Source organism: Gambusia affinis, linkage group LG18 (assembly GCF_019740435.1).
Source record: "Gambusia affinis linkage group LG18, SWU_Gaff_1.0, whole genome shotgun sequence".
In the NCBI taxonomy this organism is placed as follows: Eukaryota; Metazoa; Chordata; class Actinopteri; order Cyprinodontiformes; family Poeciliidae; genus Gambusia; species Gambusia affinis.
The window spans coordinates 23,757,067-23,777,269 of record NC_057885.1 but is presented as its reverse complement, the minus strand read 5'-3'; the positions used below and the strand labels follow the sequence as shown (position 1 = coordinate 23,777,269).

The 20,203-nt window shown below is 35.2% G+C and overlaps 3 protein-coding genes and 1 long non-coding RNA gene across 11 annotated transcripts; 2 read left to right on the top strand and 2 right to left on the bottom strand.

Moving 5' to 3' along the window:
* Position 1: 1 nt before the first annotated feature.
* On the bottom strand, positions 2 to 7,487 carry LOC122821011 (trichohyalin-like). 6 transcript variants are annotated; one of them, XM_044098802.1, is made up of 14 exons: positions 7,365 to 7,434; positions 6,183 to 6,243; positions 5,477 to 5,680; positions 5,350 to 5,408; positions 3,587 to 3,664; positions 3,102 to 3,182; positions 2,782 to 2,892; positions 2,582 to 2,677; positions 2,383 to 2,490; positions 2,049 to 2,153; positions 1,265 to 1,351; positions 718 to 813; positions 543 to 638; positions 2 to 442 (listed from the first exon to the last, which is right to left on the bottom strand). In XM_044098802.1, exons 2-14 carry the CDS (start codon positions 6,241 to 6,243, stop codon positions 350 to 352), a joined length of 1,275 nt encoding a protein of 424 aa, XP_043954737.1. In that variant the 5' UTR covers positions 7,365 to 7,434; the 3' UTR covers positions 2 to 349. The 6 variants fall into 6 exon arrangements, with proteins under 6 accessions (XP_043954737.1, XP_043954738.1, XP_043954736.1 ...); XM_044098803.1 differs by lacking the exon at positions 7,365 to 7,434 and adding an exon at positions 6,969 to 7,015 and having other exon boundaries at positions 5,350 to 5,405; XM_044098801.1 differs by lacking the exon at positions 7,365 to 7,434 and adding an exon at positions 6,969 to 7,014.
* On the top strand, positions 5,632 to 13,201 carry LOC122821072 (type-2 ice-structuring protein-like). Of its 3 annotated transcripts, XM_044098944.1 has the most exons (11): positions 5,632 to 5,730; positions 8,095 to 8,191; positions 10,300 to 10,342; positions 10,449 to 10,553; positions 11,217 to 11,255; positions 11,500 to 11,544; positions 11,683 to 11,712; positions 11,802 to 11,905; positions 12,260 to 12,397; positions 12,479 to 12,584; positions 12,699 to 13,200. In XM_044098944.1, the coding sequence occupies exons 4-11, from the start codon at positions 10,493 to 10,495 to the stop codon at positions 12,773 to 12,775; spliced, it is 600 nt and encodes a 199-aa protein (XP_043954879.1). In that variant the 5' UTR covers positions 5,632 to 5,730; positions 8,095 to 8,191; positions 10,300 to 10,342; positions 10,449 to 10,492; the 3' UTR covers positions 12,776 to 13,200. The 3 variants fall into 3 exon arrangements, with proteins under 3 accessions (XP_043954879.1, XP_043954878.1, XP_043954877.1); XM_044098943.1 differs by lacking the exons at positions 5,632 to 5,730; positions 8,095 to 8,191 and having other exon boundaries at positions 10,178 to 10,342; positions 10,435 to 10,553; positions 12,699 to 13,201; XM_044098942.1 differs by lacking the exons at positions 5,632 to 5,730; positions 8,095 to 8,191 and having other exon boundaries at positions 10,178 to 10,342; positions 12,699 to 13,199.
* Positions 13,202 to 16,014: 2,813 nt separating this feature from the next.
* On the top strand, positions 16,015 to 18,200 carry LOC122821073 (ladderlectin-like). Its single transcript, XM_044098945.1, has 9 exons — positions 16,015 to 16,084; positions 16,170 to 16,249; positions 16,427 to 16,468; positions 16,590 to 16,619; positions 16,716 to 16,757; positions 17,235 to 17,338; positions 17,448 to 17,582; positions 17,661 to 17,769; positions 17,935 to 18,200. The coding sequence occupies exons 2-9, from the start codon at positions 16,189 to 16,191 to the stop codon at positions 18,000 to 18,002; spliced, it is 591 nt and encodes a 196-aa protein (XP_043954880.1). The 5' UTR covers positions 16,015 to 16,084; positions 16,170 to 16,188; the 3' UTR covers positions 18,003 to 18,200.
* Positions 18,201 to 19,262: 1,062 nt separating this feature from the next.
* Positions 19,263 to 19,968, bottom strand: LOC122821095. The gene is made up of 3 exons (XR_006368904.1): positions 19,892 to 19,968; positions 19,755 to 19,810; positions 19,263 to 19,580 (listed from the first exon to the last, which is right to left on the bottom strand). It is a non-coding gene; the product is annotated as an uncharacterized LOC122821095 (long non-coding RNA).
* Between the last annotated feature and the right edge of the window lie 235 nt (positions 19,969 to 20,203).

Here is a 20,203-nt window from a genome sequence, read left to right as displayed (position 1 = left end):
AAAAGTGGAAAACATTTTTATTTGAAAACAAATACATCTTGTTGCAGCATGAAACACAACTGGACACTTTAAATTAACTGTAAGTAAAGTAATCCAAACCAGTTCTCTGTCTCGTTGATAATACAAGAAAATAAATATTGTGCAAAAATAATTACATTTAGACTGTTTCTGATAACTTTGGTTTAAATTTATACAACAAAAGAAACTCAGTATATCACACCATCACCTAATTAAATAATGTGATTAAATTGACTGTTTTCCAAGCCTTACATTAAAAATATCAGTTTCAGAGTTGTCACTAGCTAACTGGTGAAGTTCAGTTCATCTAAACACTATTTAATATATATTTTTATGAATCTTCTTCATGGATTTCCTCTTCCTCTGCCGGTGCTGAAACGTCTTCAGAGGTTTTCCATTCTGCCTCTTTTTGGATTCCTCTCAGCTGAAGAAGGAAAGATGATGTAGATTCACTCATTTAAAACTCACTCTATTGTTATTGTTTCAAAATAACCTGAGATAATTGTTCTAAAACATAAGCAAACCTTGTTGTTCTTATTTTCATATTCCTTCCTCAGAACCTTCAGGTCTCTGTCAAGCTCCTCCCTCCACTCTCGCTCCTCTGAAATTATTGCTTTAAACTGTAATGAAGTGAGAGATTTACTTTCCCATCAGCTATGGAAGCATAAAGCCGAGGTGTCTGCAGTATTCACGCCTCACCTCCTGGTAGTATCTCCCCTTCAGGTCAGCCAGCTGAGCCTCCAGCTGCTGGTTCCTTTCAGTCAGAGCCTCAGTCTGAACCTGGGCGTCTGTCAGCTGGAAAACAAAATGTAGAAAAGCATAAAAACACAAAACAAGAATGAGAAAATATAAACCAAAGTCATAGAATCAATTTTGAATATGAGTTATCAGAATTAATCAGTTTTTTGTGTCGTTGACCTCAACTATTGTAGTAAGAATAGCTCCCCCTAGCGGCTCACACTGAACATTTCACATAACATTTCACTGAGATAAAAACTTTATGGAAAAATAAAAGTATCATTCCTTCTTTATGACAACAAGCATTTATTGATTAGTTTGTGAATAAATAGATTTTGGCTGATATTTCTAAATATATATAAATGTTCTTGTGAAATGAAAACAATGTAAAATGTTAAATGTGATGAGACGCTAAAGCTCATAATTTGTTAGGATCTCAGTGAAGATTTAATCAAATGTTCTGAAATATGCAGTTCCAACAGAATATAAAGAGTAGAACATGTTTTGCCTCTTTGCGGAGCTCCGTTATCTCTGATATGTTCTCCAGGTTTGACTCCTCGACGGCTGCAGATCGTTCAGGATCCGTTTCTTTCTGCTGCGATCAGACAAAGAAATGGATGTTGAAGCTGGATTTCAGCACAAAGATAACTGATAGACTTTCACATATTGATACCTCAAAAACAACATTTTATATAGTTATAATCCAGGAAAAGTGTTATTTTTATTTTGCTGTCACCTTCCTGGCAGAAGTTCCTGCTCATAAAGTTTGTTTCTCATTTAGACAAAACTTTATCTCTTTTACTCTGAGCTGTTCTGTTTAAATGTGTTTCTCTGCTAAACAGGAGGATCTGCTGCCATTAACTTTTTGATTTTCTTCTACAGAAAGTTACGTTTTTCCTCTCCACTGTCGCCACATGCATGCTCAGTATCAGGCTCTGCTGTTGCTCATCCTGGACTAAAGTTAGTCAGTGACTCCATGCAGCCTGCTGGGTCACATCATGTCAGACATTATGTGAATTCATGTCGACTGTGCTGTTTGTAAACTAAGATTACTTGCAATTGACTTAAAAACTGTCTGAAACAAACTTTTTGTAAATTGGTGTCACATAAATATGCTGATTTTTTCTCTTATAAGTGAAACAAGATGTAGCAAAACCTTCTTTATCCTCAGTTTGGAAATAAAACAGTTGATCAGTGAATCTGTAACTGTAACATGCAGCTCTGATAAAGATCATTTTCGGTACGTAGAAATTATGAATCTTTATTCTAGAAGCTATAAATTGAGGTTGCACCTGGTTTTTATGGTTTTCCAGCTCCTTCATCAACACCTGCTGTGACTCTTCTGTCTTCTTCATCGTCTCATGGAGAATTTCAACCTTTTTTGATAAACTCTCCAGCTAAGAGAACGAAACGTGGAGGTAAGATACTTTCAGAGAACATTTCCAAATTCCTGCCATTAACAGTTTCATCTCTTTAGATTAGAAACTTTGGTCATCTGAACGACTCAAAGCCATTAACCAGGACTCCTGAGGTAGATTTATTTATTATTTTTTACCAATTAGAAACCCAGAGTGAAGTTTTAAAACACTAACAACGAAGCCTTGAGTTTAGTAAAAACATAAAAACCTTCTGGGTTTTGGTGTCCAGCTCTGTTTTCAACTCCTGCAGGGATTTTTCAGCTTCTTCTCTCTTTAGCTGTTCAGACTTCAGCTGCTGCAGGACTTCAGCTTCAGACTGGAACAGAAACAACAGATAACAGTAACATGTTGAGTTTCTGTCAGTCTTTATGAATCAGTGAAGTGAAACAGAACGATGTGATTTTCACCTGCTTCACGTCGTCTTTCCTAACTTCACTCAGCTGTTTCTCTAAGTCCTGGTTCTCCTGGACCAGAGACTTGGCTTCACGCTTGGATTCTTGTAGCTGCACAGAAACAAAAGACAAGTTGTCTGATTAAAGCTTCATTTAACGATGTAGGGAGTTTAGGAGTCATTTAGACAAAGAACAACAGAAGGAAAAATACCAACCAAGCTCTGCTGCTTGTTGTACTCCTCAGTCATTTTCTTCAGTTTCTGGTTGATCTTATTCACTTCTTCATCTTTCTGCATAAGTTTTCTGCCAATCTGCTGACAGCCGATCTGAGGCAAACAGAAAGAAATGATGCTGAGCTTTTAGGTTAAAAACAAATCTCCAAATCAAACAAAAACTCTATTATACTCCTATTACTTCAAAAAGATAATTGTCCTGTTTAAGATTCATTTTATTTTGGCTTTTTGTTGAAGCCAAACTGTTTTACGTCATTAGTTTATCATGAGATGGAGAAAACATCCCGGGTTCCCTCTCTTACCTCCAGGTCTCTTCTTGCAGTTTCCAGCTCGTTCTCCAGCTGTTTTTGAAGGACGTCACTTTGTTTCAAACGCTCTTCCAGCTGAGAACACGAAAACATCAGATTCATGATTTAACTCATGAGAATAAACAAAACACTCCAGAACGCTGAGCCTGTCTTTGACTTCCTAGACTTATTATTCATGCTACAGTTTCACTTTGCAGTTTAAAGAATCAGAACCAGTTTTCAGGAAGTTATTTCTGGCTGCAGGTGTTTTTGGCATTTAATGGAACAATCCTGTTTTTTTGTTTGTTTGTTTGTTTGTTTATCCAAAATCAAACCAATTTGATTTGAAACAACAAGAAACTTGATTTTAATTGACTGAAAAGATGTAACTGTTTTACATATTTACTGTATTAAAATGGCAGCTGGAGATACTTGACTGTTGTTTGTGGTTCAAACAGTGTGAATCTCACTGCAGTGATCCGTTTTAGTGTGTGTGTTACTTTGTTTATCCACGTCGTCGTGACAACGCTCCGCAGTTGACCCAGGGAGACCTGGCTTCTCGGATTCGTCTTCATCGCCTTCGGCAAAAATCAGAGGAGAGAAGCTGAAAACTGACAGCTTTGGACAGTTCAGTTCATTTATCTGCTGGTTAGAAAAATAAATCATTTAACGAAAGTCAACAGCTTCAACTCATCTGCACTCCGTTCAGCTGTAGCTTCAAAAAGCAACCAGAGTTCAACCAAATGTTCTCCAGAGGCACTGATGTTTCCCCATAAAGCTGCAGCTTCATGTTCAGCTTTCTTAAACTTTTCCCATAATCCCTTAAACATTATAACTCCTTGTTTCTCAGCATAATCCTTCCTGGTTTAAACCCTAACACACGTCTCTGTTTCATCCAGAATCAACGCATTCTGCCCTGAGAAGAAATACGGGAGGCTAAACAAGCAAAAACTAACAGATATGTTTATTTTTCCCATTAATATGTCAAAAACATTAATGCTTTATAAGAAGATTCACAGAAAGTGATTTTCTCTTTATACAGAATCAATCAGTGACATATTGTAAAATGTATAGTTTCTATGAATAAAGATTACAAAGATTATTATTATTTTTTATAGGAGATGTAAAACAAATTCACACAGACATAAATGTCAAACAGAAAACAATTATTTTTCCCCTTAATATATTAAATATTAAAGTCTTAAAGAAATGTGTTTTAAAAAATGGGCAAGCACAATTTTTAAAATTTTTTTTCTCTCTTTGTCCAACTAAATATTTAATTTTGACAAATTTTAAAATGTGCAAAGTGTCTTTGAGATGTAGAATGTAAAACATAATAATACAGAAAATAAAAAACTGTTTTTTAAAAAAACTATTTATATTAAAAATGAAAATAAACTGCAATATTCCCATGTGAACGCTAGATGGCGCTGTGGTAGCAGCGTTCAGAGGTCAAACTGAAGGCTTTGTTTGCTGGATCTGTTTGGTTTGTAAAATCTCAGTGAGTGATCAACCTCCACTTCTCATGTTCGGAAATCAGACCAAGCAGAACCGTTTAGTCCTGGAGCAGCACCGGATGTGGACAGAGAGATTTAAAGCTGCTGACAGTTTACTTCAGCGCAGAAGGAAGGGAATCCTGAGATGTAAGGCAGTCATGGTGGAGGAACTTTAGCAAATAAACCAGCCGTCCTGCAGAAAGTCCTTCTCGTTTTAAATAGTTTTTTTTATATATATATAGAGAGTACTCTATTTCCATTTTATTCAGCTAAATTGCATATTTTATACATAACCATTTGCACGACCATTTTGAAATATTGATTATTAAACAAACTAGTTTCAAATTGTCTTAATGCAAGATTACTTTAAGATAGGAATTGGAGCTATTTTTAGAAGTCATATTTATATCTCTATTCTGCTACAAAAAAAAAAAAAAATTAAAATGATAAGAATAAAGAATAAAACCATCATATTACAACTTTATCCTCATAAAATGATGACTTTCTTCTCATAATTTTATTCCTTTATTATTATTATTTTATCAGTATGGCTCTCATTCTCTGTGCATTCAGTGTTAATTTAATTTCCTTTTTTTCCTCCTTCCTGAGTTTACAATTGGCAATAAAAAGCAAACAATAGATCAGTTACACCCTGTAGGTAACAATGCCTTCAGATCCCATAACATCTGATCTAGATGTTCACATGTTTCTGCAGATCAAAGCTTAATTTATTTGTTCTAACAGGTCATAAAACTGTTTCCACTTACATGAGTCTTTTCTGTCTCTTTACCTCCCACTGTGCAGGGTGCATCACCTTCCTCTACTTCTGTCAGAAACACATTTCATGTCACTACATTTAACTCGAACTGCCTGCATTTGTGCATCATTATTCACCTGTTTGGACACAAACGTCACGTTTATTGTTCTTTCCTACAGCATCTTGCAGTTCGGAGGAACTGCGGTTCGGGGTTCGGTTCCACCGATATGCCACAAAGACGGCTGAGAGGACGGACACAAAGGTAGCAGCCACTCCCACAGGAACCACGCAGGAAAACGAATCCTGGTGGAGAACCTGAAGGAACTCCTGCACAAAATGATCTAGAAATGAGAAGAAATATAAAGTTAGCAGAACACTCTTCCTGTTTCAGGTGAGATAATGAAAGTTAACTTCTACCTGAAATCGTCATCATATTCTCAGAAATAGTTCACGTAAAAAATGAACATGAATCTTTCCAAGACATTAGCTGGTTTATGACATAATTAGCATCACTAATTAGCATTAGCATTAGTGATGCTAATTAGTGATGCTAATGGTGTCAGGAAAGGAAGCTGGAGGAGAAATTGCGCACAAATACTGAGTTACACCAGTAGGTGGCACTTTTGAGTTCTGCAAAGTTACAAAAGAGGGAGAGTTTGAACAAATAGAGCTTTTTAAGTTAAAAGAAAGAGTTGAAATGATCAGTGGAAAATGTGAAAAAGGTACAAGGTCAACAAGGTTTTGAGATGTAATCATGGATAAAACTTTAAATAAACACATAATGCCTAAAAATGAATGTTTAGCTCAAACTAAAACTGATAAACCCTGAGTGTTGATGTTTACCTGTGGACACAGGTAGGCTTTGGGAGACAGCTGCTAAAAACTCTTTTAGACTCATTTCCATCTGAACAAAGACAGGAGAAAAATATTTATTATCTTCATAAACTCCTCAGACTTTACATGATAAAGTTATTATGTAAAGTCAGAACCTTAAATATTTGACTTTTTCATTCTTTAACTTAGTTTCAGGATATTTCAACTTGATATTTGTTATATCTCAATTTCTGTTATCTGTTATTTGACAACATCTCAAATAAACGCTGCTGTGATGTTTACAGATCATTAAACGTTTGGAATGTAAAAACAAATTTACAATTCTCATTTTCAAAACCGTATCAACTTGTGAAAATCAAAATGTTGTTTTTTAAAGTGAAATTCAACCTTTCACCTGAAACTTTGTGATGTTAGAAACACTTCTTTTGTTGAAAGTAATGCAAGTTGTTTCACAGTATGAATATGATTAATTTAAATATAATTTAAAAACAATTAATTTGATAAAGTGACCTTAGAAAGCAGCTTTAAGAAACACCACTTTCTAATGTGCTTGTATTATTATGTCTTTGGTGCAAACAAAACCTTTAATGAATTTATTTGTTACAATTTCTTACCAATTTAGCAATTAGCTGAAATCTGTAAATATGCTGATGGAGGCTGTAAAATCAGTAAATTAATATTCTAATATAATGTGACTAAATAGTAAAATCAGTAAGTGAAAAAAGTAAGAGATTACATTTCAGAAACTTTTACATCATGTGTTTACAAACGAGTCTGAAATAGTGCAGTTCTTACCAAAGTAAATTAGATTATATTAGATTCATTCCTCTTTAAAACTGACATATTTTTTCTGAAAAAGAGAATAAATATTATGAACCAAATGAACCAAACAGTCAGTGAATCCTTCAATTAAAGCTCAGAAATATTAACTCATTTATTTTCTTTTATTAGTGTTAAAGAAAATAAAAAAACAGTTTTTCTGTCATTTTAAACGTATTTTAAACCTGCAGAGTCATAAAGTAAAGAGAAACTCAGTCACTAGAAAACATCTATTAAATAATCCAACAGGAGTTTCATAATCAAGATATCAGCACTGATTGGTTTCTTCAGCAAGTGTATTTTTGTGAACATTAATTTTGATAATTTGTTTCCAGTATTTTCACCATGCAGTTGTTAAAAATAACAACTTACCTCCAGCGTGCGATGAATTCGTCTCCAGGTCGTGACTTCGACTCTTCAGCTTTTATGCAGCAGATCAAAAGGAAGCAAATCTCCTTCTGGCAGCAGCGGCCCAGTTTCCTGCGAACTGAAACAGATTCTGATAAAGGAATCTGATAAAGTTGTTTTGGTCGGCCATCATTAGGATGAAACTGTTTCATCAGAGAACTGGTTGGACAGTTGCTGCTATGAGGAAATGTCCTGAACTCAGTTCACGCTTTGCAAAGACGATTACATCAAACAAAACACATTATTGAGCAAATTAATCTGATAAATGTGCTGATACAAGCTTTAAAACAGATCAATGTAAGACATGATAATGCAGAGTTAAATGTTTATCTTATTTATGGCAGGAAACACAATTACATCACTTCCTGCCACTTTATGAATGTTAACTGTGCATAGAATGAAATAAAAGTCAGATATTCCTATTTCTAGTGTCTCGATATTTTCTCATATAATCTAGTAAAGTAAAATATTATTATTATGACTGTTAATGTTGTTATTGTTGGTCTTTTTTGCATGTAGTTTTTAAAACTTTAAGTCTTCTTGCTGCTTTTAAACCCATTTTCAGAACAAAAAAGGCTTTTTCTATATCTAGAATTAATACTTAAGTTTGAAATAAGCAGCAATATAAAATGTTTTTTCACTGACTCTGTAGTTAATTAAGTTCTAGTTTCTATCATTATCATTTCGTGTCCAGTTTATTGACCTCAGCCTGCAGAAATGCTGTGATGTCTGTGTGGAACGGGTCCGACCACCAGAACCGATGACGGGACGAGGAGTTCAGAGGGAACAAGGTGAGGCATCTTCAGCGTTTCCTCTTTAAAACCGCTCCTACCTCATTCCAGGAGCTACAGATTAAATCAGCTTCCTGTTTCAGTGGAAAAAACTGGTAATTCCATCCTTCTGTCTTTCATTTTTACTCTTCCGACGAATGTCAACAGAAAGAAATGAAAACTTATCTTGACTCCATCAGCCAAGCGTGACATCATCAAGCATGAGCAGGAAAAACAAAGTCTGTTGTCTTAGAGCACCAGGCGTGGCCCGGGGAGGGATCATGAAGGGCCCCATCAGGCTCCGACTGGCCCCAAAACTGGCCAGCTGTGACCTCTGACCTTCACTCCTTCACTGTTAAATCAGGAAGGATTTTGTTTTTTCCTAATTTGTGAAACGTAGCACCACCTGATTTTAGCATTTCTGACATGAAGACCTTCAACAGAGGCGCTGATTAAAGTCTCACTGATTCTGTGTTTTTAGTCACATCAAACTTTGAGAAATATTTTAAAAACATTATTTTTTACATTCATCTATCAGTTCCAGAAACTCATTAGTGTGTCAGACACGGTACTGTTTACTAGCGCCACCATGTGGAAATTGGTGAGTATTGATTTTTATTTTTCCTGAGGTCATAATTCTGCTGAAATAAAGGAGGCAGCTGGAATCATTTTTGCTCATGTTTGAATCATTTTTTACAGTTTCCTCTCCTAACAGATGGATTGTAAACAAATGTTCATAAATTTGAAACAAACAAATTCACAGTTGATTCAATATAAAAACATATCTGCTGATGAATAAAAATCTTACAATCTTACATAATACATTTATAAAATAAAAGCATTACAAGGTAAAACATTATTGTGAAATAAAAAAGGATTAATTATTAATAACAGTATTTATTTACTCTATTTTAAATGAAATAGCTCTCAATAAAACAACCTTTATGAAAATTTCTGAATTAAATCTGGATTATTGATCAGAGGATTTAGAAATTCCTTTATTGCCCCACATTGAGCAGCAAAGTGATCAGTCAGTCAAAGCAAGTGGGTTCACACGAAAGTAAGAATATAAAATATATAAAAACAGGATAAACTATATTACCATATTTTTCTCTTATTCCTTACATTAAATGTTTAATTGATTAAAGAGTTCATCCTTAGCCTTTTTTTAAGATTAGAAAATGATGGAATTATGGTGTTTTATTTAATTAGATTAATATTTTTAACGCATATTGGCCATAATCTGAGTAAACCTTTTAAGACGTTAGACTCTTCGTATCCGGGTCCAACAGTGACACCTGGTGGTGAAACGGTGGCGGTGCAGATCAGCAATAGACCAACAGACCAGATTATTTGATAAATGAGCTCTTTGTTTCTTTCTTTGTTTCTTTCTTTGTTTCTTTCTTTCTTTGTTTGTTTCTTTCTTTCTTTGTTTCTTTGTTTGTTTGTTTCTTTCTTTCTTTCTTTGTGGTCATACTCGGTACATCTATTTTCACCTCCATATTTATTATTAAATTGCAAGAAATACTGAATTATAAATGCATCATTTAATCTTTCTTTCCCTTTAATTCCCCTTTGAAATCGATAAAGTAGTTTGAATTTGAGATTAATAAAATTTCTGTTCTGTTCTACTCCTCATCCATTTTTATACTTTAACCCTTTTTTTTCTTTTTCTTTTTTTTTGCAATGTGTTTCACGTCATCATCCTAATCTTCATCTCCTTCCACAGATTCTCCATCAAGTTGCCGCTCTGGCTCATTTTTAAACATATTACATAAAATCCACAGAAACATGTTGATAATATTACAATATTTGCTAAGTGGGACTGAACTGTGCCCATTCGTCTTCAGTTTGCCATTTTTTGAGCTCACAGTTTGTTTTAGTTGTGTGCTGAGTTAATACATGAATGGGACTGAATATTTATCAAGGGTGTTGTTTGTTCGGTGCTCAGAGTCCACAAGAGACTCTTTCTAATGAAAGTTCCAGTGAATTGTAATGCAGATTGGCTCCGTTCACCGTTTGTTGTCACTGCGTACGGATGTCTGATCCTGTTCAGCGCCTGAGAACTCAGTTTTTAGGGTGGTAAGACATCAGAGTGCTGTTTTCCTTCTGCTTCATTTCAAACCAAGACTGAAGCTGCAGGCTGAAACTCACCAGACTGAAGACAAGAAGGTAATTCTTTACCACAGATTTGATGGTGATGATGGTTGTCTCGTCATTTTCACATGATGTTTGTGTTGGAATTCATGTCGGTTATGCGTTAGGTTTCTGTCTGCAGAAAATCAATTTATCAGCACAGGTTGCATCCCAGTCATCTCCACCATGAAGATCCTGAGTTTGTCTTGGTTTGGATTCACCATGTTGACTTTGGTCCATGCAGTCTGTGAGTATTTACTGCAGTAGTATGAGCTGTTCTTTACATTTTCTGATTTCCTTGAAGTATAGAGGAGCTACTCTGTAGAAAAGAAAATCTAAAAAGATAAACAACCTTTTCTTTTGAGAATAAAACGGATGTTTGCTCGTCTGAGGGAGAAATGTCTGCAATTCTGGAACATCTTTATTTATCCTGCATTTGTTTTGTGTCTGCATTTCTGCATTTCTATTGCCATGACCTTCACTTGACCTTAGTTATCTATCCTGGGTTAAATTTCACAACAAGCTCTGTCTGCTGCCAGCTCATGTGCATTGAGAGTGTTTGTGTGCAAACTTCATTTTTATAACTCACAAAGTTGTTTTTGACTGTTTGCAAACCTTCAGTTTCCAAACCCTGAATAATATAATTTGTTCTAAATGAGCTGAAGTGAATTAAATAGACATTTTAAAGCAGGTGCAACATAAGAGAACCACATTACTTAGTAACAAGAAATACTTTTTGAAAAGAAATCACATGCAAAGTATCGTTTAACGTGTCTCTGGATTCATGTATAATTGTGGAAAATAAAGTTGAAAGTCCCATAAAATCTACTGATTTAAACAATGTTTGCATTTGTAGATTATTAAATAGATTATTTTGATATGTTTTTATATATTTCCAACCTGTCTGCAGCCATTCCAGTCACAGACGATCCTTTTGGTCCAACAGGAGGTAAAATGTTTTTCTGTTTTTTCTTTTATCAACTATTCATCGTGTCAATAAGGAAAACATGACGATGTTCTGTTGAATCGATGAAACGTGTGTAAAAGCCTCACTTTTATGACTCATAAAGTTGTTTTGGTTGCTGAAATAATCTGCAGTAAATTAAATATAACATTTGAAAGACATGTAACATTAATCCTTTAACTTGGTTATTTAATTGAAGACTCTTCTTCAAATTCTGCTTTGTCTGCAGACGCTCCGTTCGCTGACCTCTATCCAGATCAGCCAACAACCCGTGGTTATTTTTATTTACACTATTCTATTTGCATCATGTCAATTTGACAAAGAAAGAATTTGCATATGGTCATAAATACATTTATGAAACTTTAAATTGTGAATGTAAATATAAACAAAGTGTTTGTTTTTGTTTTTTTAGATTACGGTGATGACTGGATGCATGGAACTGGTCAGTTTCCCCCATTTTTAACTGGTTCAGAATCATATCCTTTAACTTGTCAGAGCTAATAAATCTATAATATCTGTAACTGGTCAAAGATGGAGACTTTCACGGGAACTTCAAGTGCCCTGATGGATGGACGATGCACAGCACTCAGTGCCTCCTCTTTGTTCCCCAAAACATGACCTGGAAAGAGGCCAAGGTAAAAGACATTTCTCATCAAAATGGTACAAAATCTCACATTGTTATCTGAACATTGGTTCCAATTTACTGTTAGACCTCGTCTATTCATGCTGCTAAAACCTACTTCAAGTTCATAGTTTACCTAATTTATGTTTTTACTGAGTTCACAGTCCCAATGCAAAGCATTTGGGTCATTTGGACTGGATAAAGCTTTAAAGGAATAGAGGCCGATTTATCGTTTCCTACGCTGAACATTTTTGTTATGACAGTCAAAGACTCACCTGCTGATTTTATAGCAAGTTTAGACACAGCAATGTTTTCACTGATATTGTTCTCTACTTGTTTTTCAACTCTATGTAATTTCTGTCTTTAGGAAAACTGTGCCTCCAAACGTGAAGGTTCACTTGCCTCTGTGTATAGTGACATACAAGCTGATGAGATTTACAGCGAGATGAAAAGTTCTGGACAAAATGGCGGACAAGTGTGGGTTGGAGGCAGCAAAACATCAGGGGTAGATAAATCATCCTTACAGAGTTAAAAACGAGGTTTTATCTTTAATCTGAAGTTGAGTGGGTTTGATTTTGTCCTGTAGGATTCTTCTTGGTCCTGGGTGGATCCCTCTTTCCCTGGTTTTGCCACATTTTGCAGTGAGGATAGTTCACAGGATGAGAACAGCTGTCTGCAGATGTCTTCTGGAGGTAAATCAAACTTAAACCTTTCATTTCACTTTGAACTCATTCAGTAAAATGTTATGTACTGTAGATCACACAACGGCGCCTCCACTTGACTGAATGTTGTGTTTGTCCTGTTAGATCGCAGCTCTGGGTGCCTGAGGGCCACCAAATGTGACGCTGGGCTCCCGTCTGTCTGCGCGATCCTCCTCTACTAGTTAAAATGCAGATACGAGTCAACATGCCTCTTGGCCATCAGTCACTTCCTTAAATGTTTCTGCTCTGCTGTTTTAATATAAAAAAACTGACCAAAAATACAATATATACTGATGTTAGTCCCTAGGCACAGATACTTTCTGCTTGTAATGTGAGAAAGGAACCTATCACTTCTAATAACTTTCCAAATAAAATCTTTAGCATTGATAAAAAAAGATGTGTGTTTGTGTGTCTGTATTAAAGCAACACATTTTTCCCCTTCCATTGTTGTAGAGTTCCTGTTTAGTTGGACGCGGTTAAATAATTGTTCCTGTAATTTTTGTACTGGTTAAATATTCGTTTTACGGTTCAAAAACATCTGACATGCCTTTAAAGATTTTATTCTTACATATGGTAACTTCTGTACATTATAGAACAATTACTGTCCTCACATTTTGCCATCTTCCTAAAGTTTTGCCTCATTAAAACAATTCTCTCTCTCTAATTAAACACCTTACTCCTCTCTCTCTGTGAGCAGTGTCTGTGACCTTTAACCCCGCCCCTTTCTGTTTGCACCGTTAGTCTCTCTGATGCAGGTGTTGAATCCCTGCCTGCCATCTGAGGTCGCCACAGCTCCACGTATCTCCTGACAGAAACCCAGTGGGGGGCAGAAAGTTGGACTTTGGATTTATGTCCTCAAATTTGGTGTATTTTTCCGACATTTCATGCTCAGCTGTGTTATCAAACTTAGAGATTTCATCTTCACTTTGACCACATCCTGTCCCCACATTCAGCAGAATAAAAAAATGCTCCATGCATTTGACAGAAAACAGTGACCCCTAGTGGTTATAACATGGAGAAACTCCAGCTGTGTCTTTCTTTCTCTCTTTATTTCTTTCTTTCTTTCCTTCTTTTTTTCTTTTTTCTTCCTTTCTTTCTTTATGGTCATACTCGGTACATCAGTTTTTACCTCCGTATTTATTACTAAATTGCAAGAAATGCTGAATTTATTTAATTCATTAAGTCATCCTGCAGCGTTTAAACTACATTTTAAAAACTTAATATTTATGTTATTTGTTGAAAAAAGCCATAAGCTTCATACAAAAAATACATCTGACAAATTTTAATTTAAAAGTTTTGATTCCCCAGTTTCTAAATATTGATTTTGTCTGATTTTCTACAGTTTTTGTGCAGAAATCTTTGAGCAAACACATGTGACAAGTAAAAACAAGAATGTTAGAATCTCTCAATGTGTTTAAAATCTGCCTGTCAATATCAGACATGAAGTTTTCCTGCTTTTGGATGGGAAGCTTTTAACTTTTTACAAGTATTTTAAAAAACAAAAAGTGTAAACGTTCTACGGATTGATTTTCAACATTAAAATTGAACCGTTCAGCTGTTCACTTCCAGTGAAATATGATAAGGTTGAATGATAAAAAAACAAACAGGTTTTATCTCAGTCCTCAGAGTTTCTCAGTTAATGACCTTGACCTGAAAACGTCTCTGGAGTTGTAAACCTTTACAGCCACAAGAACATTTTAAAGTACAACCTGCATATGCAGGAAACTTATGAAAATTATGTTCTTCAAAAATGACAAATTACACATTTATATTTCATCCATTTTCTTTTTACATTGATCAATCTGATATTAATTTATCACCTGAGGAATCATTTATTTTAACATCGTTTTAAAACTGAATTTTCATGAACATTTAAACATAATCTAAAAACAGTTTTATGCCAAACACATCCATGAAGGTTGTAGTTTATTATTTCACTCATTTCTTGAGTGAAATAATATGTTATTTGTTGAAAAAAGCCATAAGCTTCATACAAAAAATACATCTAACAAATTTTCCTTCATTGACCTAAATATAATAATTTTCCTTCATTGACCTAAATATAATAATTTTCCTTCATTGACCTAAATATAATAAGTACACAGATTTTACTTCCTTGTGACCATAGAATAAATCTGTTCATGATAACATTTATTGATATTCTTTGGAAACTCAGGTATCAATTATCATTAATGAACAACCTGACTGCTCTGTCTCCATGGCAACATGGCAAAGGTCCTGGAAGAAATTAAACAAATAAGCATTTTCCATGTTCTAATTTAACAAAACAATTTAAACTAGAGTTTCTTGATATTCATGTTTCTTTGAACAAGTTTTTAAACTCTTTGTATTTTTCCTTATTTTATGATGTTTGATCCACAAATTCATCCCTGTTCCAACACAACTGGATCAAACCTTCTAACCAACCAGTTCTGTCAAGTCCTGGTCAAGAATCCTTCCTTTGGTTCCTGTGTGTTGGAGCAGGAAGTCATCCTGATGTCCTGCAACTTTAAGATGTCTGTTTCAACAGCCTGGCTCCAATTCCAGCTCATCAACAGATCTCTGTAGAGCCTTACTGCATGCTACTGAGAGAGTTTCACCATTTAATTAAAATCTTCAGGTCAAGGGACACATCTAAAGCTTGCAGGACTCAGCCCTGGAGGAATGCAGTTTCAGAACACTGAGGAACTAAAGTCAACCTTCTGGTTTCTCAGATCTCACAGGAAACACCAGACAGCTGAGAGACAATGTGGCTCCACAACATGCCTGCTATAAGATGAGATAATTTTTTTATTCTACAGCTGCACACGGCTGCAGCCATTAGTTCAGATGTAACAGAGGTAAATATGTCAGACTATCCTACAGAGATCTTTCAAGATCATTTACAGAATCTGATTCTTATGGTCTCGACACACAAGAGGCAACATCAACCTGTCCAAATTGCCTCTCCCTGTCCAGGCAAGTGAATGGAAAATTTGGACATGTGAATTTTCAAGCTTGTATTCATAAACTTGCTCACACATTTCCTAGTAATAAGACAATCAATTTAAAAAATGACATTTTGTTGATGTTGCTACTTCCTGGTTTTTATGGACCTATTTGTAACTTGGACTTGTTTGAAATAAAATCCTAATTTCTTCAGATAAATTTGATTCCTGGGACTTTTCACTGAAACATCTCATAAAGGATTTAAAACATCAGAACTCAGAACACAAAAACAGGAAATTAATTAATCTGTTCAGGAAGTACAAGCTATATCCTTATTCCAAAAAAACTTTATCAGTGAAAATAATCACTTATGCTGAAGTCATAAAGTACAAATAACATCTTAGCTTGGATTTCACTGGAACATTATCCTGTTACTAGTGTATTATTGACAGGTCTGTCCACATTTCCTGCTCTGTCAGTGATAGTATATAAGAGCAGCTGTTTCCAGGACCTCCAGACAGAAGAGCTGAAGCTTCATCTGACGCTGAAGTGACGGAAAAAAGGTAATTTTGATGCTGCTTTGGTGAAAAGCTTTTATCTAACTTCAATTATTTCTTTATTGAGCTGAGACTGTTTGTGTTTTTGAAGGTGATCTTCAATCTGCATCATGGTGACTCTGAATGTACTGATGTTTCTTTGTGCCTTGACGGCTCTGAGTCGAGCTGCTGGTGAGTTTCTCTGACTTCCTGTGGATTCACTTTAAGGGAGATGTATCTTCAGACTGTCTGATCTAATCTGATCACATCTCATAATAAGAAAACTTTCAAAACTTTTTTTTACAATAGATTTTTGAATGTTTTATGATTGTAAAGATATTCAATCATCACAACCTGTAAATTCCCCAGGTGCCAGCAAGGAAACTAATATTGAAGAAACATTTTATGAAGGTGAATTCATGCTTTTTATTTTTCATATGTGTCTATTTTATATAAAATGAGTCAAATTAATTGTTAATAGGGAATAAAGTCTAACTCTGAACTTTGCTGAATTAATTTCTTCCTCCTGAAGCCGAAGCTGGAAACTGGACAGATCCAGCAGGTCAGCAACGTTTTCACCTCATTTTAGACATATTTGTTATTCTCTGCTTTATTAAATGGAAAATAATGTTAGGCTTCTTTTATGTACATATTTTAGATGTAAAAAATGAACCAGAAGCTGAGGAAGCAGCTCCACAGGGTGAGTTAGAGTTGACAAAAGAATTTGGGATCATCTCTGGTAGAAGAAGTAGAAGAAAATTATAGCCTAAGAGAAAACTTTCATACTTTTGGAGTAATACATCCACAGATTATCCATGTGACTTTGTAGCTTCCTAGTAGATTTTGGGTCAGGTGAATTATTTCTTTAATGTTGTTTCATGCTATAGAGAATAATTTTGTTAAACGATGCAGTTATGAACTATTTTCAGTTTACTGAGTCCCACAGCATCATAGATCCTCCACCATGCTTACATTTTCCTTGTTTAGGTCATACATATTATGTCTAGAGTTTGTAGGTTTGAGGCTAGTTGAGTTTAATAAACTCTGTCATTATGAAGTGTAATAAAATATAACTTTCACTGAAGGTTTCAACAGATGCAGCCTTCACTGCACATTATGTCTGAATATGATGATCTATGTGAAGAGTTGGCCTGAATCTGCATCTGTTTGTCTGCAGCAACAAATGATCTGTTTAAGAGTTCATGTCCTGCTGGTTGGAGTCAGTTCAACCGTCGCTGCTTCATCTACATCCCAAGAACCATGACTTGGGCAGCAGCCCAGGTGATCTAAGTCCATCTGTTTCCTTAAACATTTTCTAATATGGTTTTTTTTATTACCTGAGTTCCTCTGCTGCTTTAACCCATGAACTCTCTGTTTGTCTCGGCTGCAGAGAAACTGCGTGTCTTTGCAGGCAACCCTTGCATCCGTCCACAGCTTTCAGGAGTACCAAAACATTCAGAGGGTGATAACAACTGCAACTCACGGATCACCAAATACATGGATTGGAGGCTCTGATGCTCAGGAGGTAATTTCACCCAGGATTAAAGGACTGTCAGTTAATCTGTGAAATTTATATTAACATTTATAATCTGTTAAATTCCAGGAAGGCCTTTGGCTGTGGAGCGATGGGAGTCCCTTCCTCTACACAAACTGGTGCCCTGGAGAGCCAAATAATAACATAAATCAGCACTGCATTCAAATGAACGATGGAGGTGATTAAGATGAATTTCCACATGAGGTTTATAATGCCAGGCATCTGATAGATTGTAAAAATCACCCATTTATGTCTAGTTAAAACATTGGACTGATTAGCTGTGCAGACAGCTTCACAGCTTTGCTTTGAGTGACGTTTCAGTGATTGTTGTTGTTTCTTTCAGGATCCAGGTGCTGGGATGACATGGGATGCCACCAGTATCGTCCGTCAGTCTGTGCCAAAAACATCTGACGTCTCACTCCGACAGAAATCCAACAAACACGGCTGGACGTCTTATGTGTTTCTGATTTTACATTTTAGCGATCAAACTTGGTTCAAAATTTAAAAAGTTTTTAAACATTTTCTCTGTATGACAATTAAATAATCAAGATATAAATAACTTGTCTTTGTATCTGAAACAGACTTGATGTGTATTTGTATTCATGTCATTATAGCTCATGTTTCTGGTTTACATTTTAGAAATTAAACTTTTGAATTGATTAAACTAGTTTGTGAATCAAAGCCTACACATCCCTGTGTTTGTTCTTTAAGTAGAGATCAACTTTTTATCTTCTTGCAGAGTATGCATGTATACACCTTAATCCAAAAACTATTTCTACTGTGGAACTTGATCACCAAATGCTTCACAAGTGACCAAACAATCAGGTGAAGGTCAGTTGAAGGACATCAGAGAGCTGAGATACCAACTGTGGGAGAAAAATTAGAAAACAAAAAAATGGCAAAGCTCAGAAAAACCCTAGTGACCAACTGAACTTAAAATCCTAAGGATGATGACAAAACATAATTGTATTTATACTATTAAAAGCAGAATTATGTTGGTAATTATGTGTGGAATAATGCTTTTCGTAACTAATTCTTAAACTTTGAAAATGAATAAATATTTTTTACATGAATTTCAGTTTTTCACCTTGGTCAGCTCCATCATGAAGCAGTCAGTATTTCTTATCAGAAGACTCTCAACAGCGACACCCAGTGGTTGTGATGGTCAAATGTTTCTGCATCACTTTAAAAGCTGTCAGTGAAAGCTGAATGAATCAGCCTGACATGCTGTGATTGATTGTGTTGTGCTGCTTTAAATAATTATCAGTTTTTTTATGAAATAAAAATAAAAAATTTTTTTAAGTCTTTTTAGCACAACTCTCAGAATAAAATATTTTGTCTATAAACTGCTGGCCCAGTGAATCCCAGAGCTGAAAATGTGTAGAAATGTTGACAAGGAAGGAAAATTAAAAATAATGTTGGAAATATTTGGATTCTATATTCTAGACTGAAATACACAATGTATATATATAAAAAAAAAAAAAAAAAAAAATCAAATTCAATCAACCAGCACATAAAGGAGAATGTAACCCACGTTGCATTCTAGGATTAATAAAATTTGAAATAATCCAAATTAAAATTTATCCAAGTAATTCTTAAAATCTAGCTAGGTTCATCTGCTGGAGGAGGTGGCAATTTGTAAAAACAGAGACAACTAGATGGTGCCAAAATTAGTGAGTTGTATTAATATTTACAATATATACAAATTAGTTCACATTTTAGAGTCCAAAAAGGTTCCTTATGCCAAGAAAGTCAACCAGTCTTTGTTGATGATGAAAGGGAAACAATAATCCAGTTCCTTTAGTGAAGACTTGTTGAGATGAATCTCCAACCAGTTCGGAAGAGTTTTCTCAGATGACAGGTGTTATAATTTCCGAATCCACTTAAAAGGTTAGCTCGCCAGTCTGGTCAGCATAAAGCCAGACAATCCTTGCTGCAGTCTAGACCCTTCCTCCACTCCTCAAGCGAGGGATCTGCAATACACCTGGCCTGTGTAAACAGGCCTAAATAATCAATTTACATGTACGTGTATTTCCTTATATTTGCAGAAGTTACATAATAATTAAATACAACTTATGCAAACAGTTACGTAACAGATCGGTATATAATTACAAGAGGCTGGAAGACTAGTGCTAGCATGCTAGCTCCCGACCAAACACTCACCAGTTCCCTCTTGACCAACCGTGATCTTTTCAACGTTTGGTTGATTAATCACCCGGCTGCAAGTTAACAGAAATACAGGATTGAAGAATATACAATAGATATCTGAAAACCGCTTTGGGAACAGACCAGAAGCCTACCTGCACGTCAGGGTCCGACAGCGTTTCCTACCTAAGGTGCGATTAGCAGCTATATAAACTGTAGCTGTCAATTTAGGACGCTGACGTGCCGCTGTCACATGACGTCAAACCCGCGCGAGAACAATATTGTTCTCGCCTGGTTGGTGTTAAATAGATTAAGGAAAGGAGGATTTTAATTAAACCTTGAAATAAAAATAAATAAAATTAAATCTAACAAAATGGAAAATAAAATAAATAAACTAAATCTAATATAGAAAAATTATCCTGGTTACAAGAACATAGATAAATAAATACAAGATAAAATAAGTAAAC

What these genes read in the sequence shown, in the direction of transcription:
- LOC122821011 (XM_044098802.1), bottom strand. Translation starts at nt 6,243, where the DNA reads ATGGAAATGAGTCTAAAAGAGTTTTTAGCAGCTGTCTCCCAAAGCCTA. An exon ending in GGAAAGACGACGTGAAGCAG is followed by an intron (nt 2,491 to 2,581) that starts GTGAAAATCACA and finishes TTTCTGTTCCAG; the next exon opens with TCTGAAGCTGAAGTCCTGCA. An exon ending in ATGAAAATAAGAACAACAAG is followed by an intron (nt 443 to 542) that starts GTTTGCTTATGT and finishes TTCCTTCTTCAG; the next exon opens with CTGAGAGGAATCCAAAAAGA.
- LOC122821072 (XM_044098943.1), top strand. Translation starts at nt 10,493, where the DNA reads ATGAAGATCCTGAGTTTGTCTTGGTTTGGATTCACCATGTTGACTTTG. An exon ending in GACTTTGGTCCATGCAGTCT is followed by an intron (nt 10,554 to 11,216) that starts GTGAGTATTTAC and finishes ACCTGTCTGCAG; the next exon opens with CCATTCCAGTCACAGACGAT. An exon ending in TGACTGGATGCATGGAACTG is followed by an intron (nt 11,713 to 11,801) that starts GTCAGTTTCCCC and finishes AACTGGTCAAAG; the next exon opens with ATGGAGACTTTCACGGGAAC.
- LOC122821073 (XM_044098945.1), top strand. Translation starts at nt 16,189, where the DNA reads ATGGTGACTCTGAATGTACTGATGTTTCTTTGTGCCTTGACGGCTCTG. An exon ending in AAACTGGACAGATCCAGCAG is followed by an intron (nt 16,620 to 16,715) that starts GTCAGCAACGTT and finishes TACATATTTTAG; the next exon opens with ATGTAAAAAATGAACCAGAA. An exon ending in GAGGCTCTGATGCTCAGGAG is followed by an intron (nt 17,583 to 17,660) that starts GTAATTTCACCC and finishes GTTAAATTCCAG; the next exon opens with GAAGGCCTTTGGCTGTGGAG.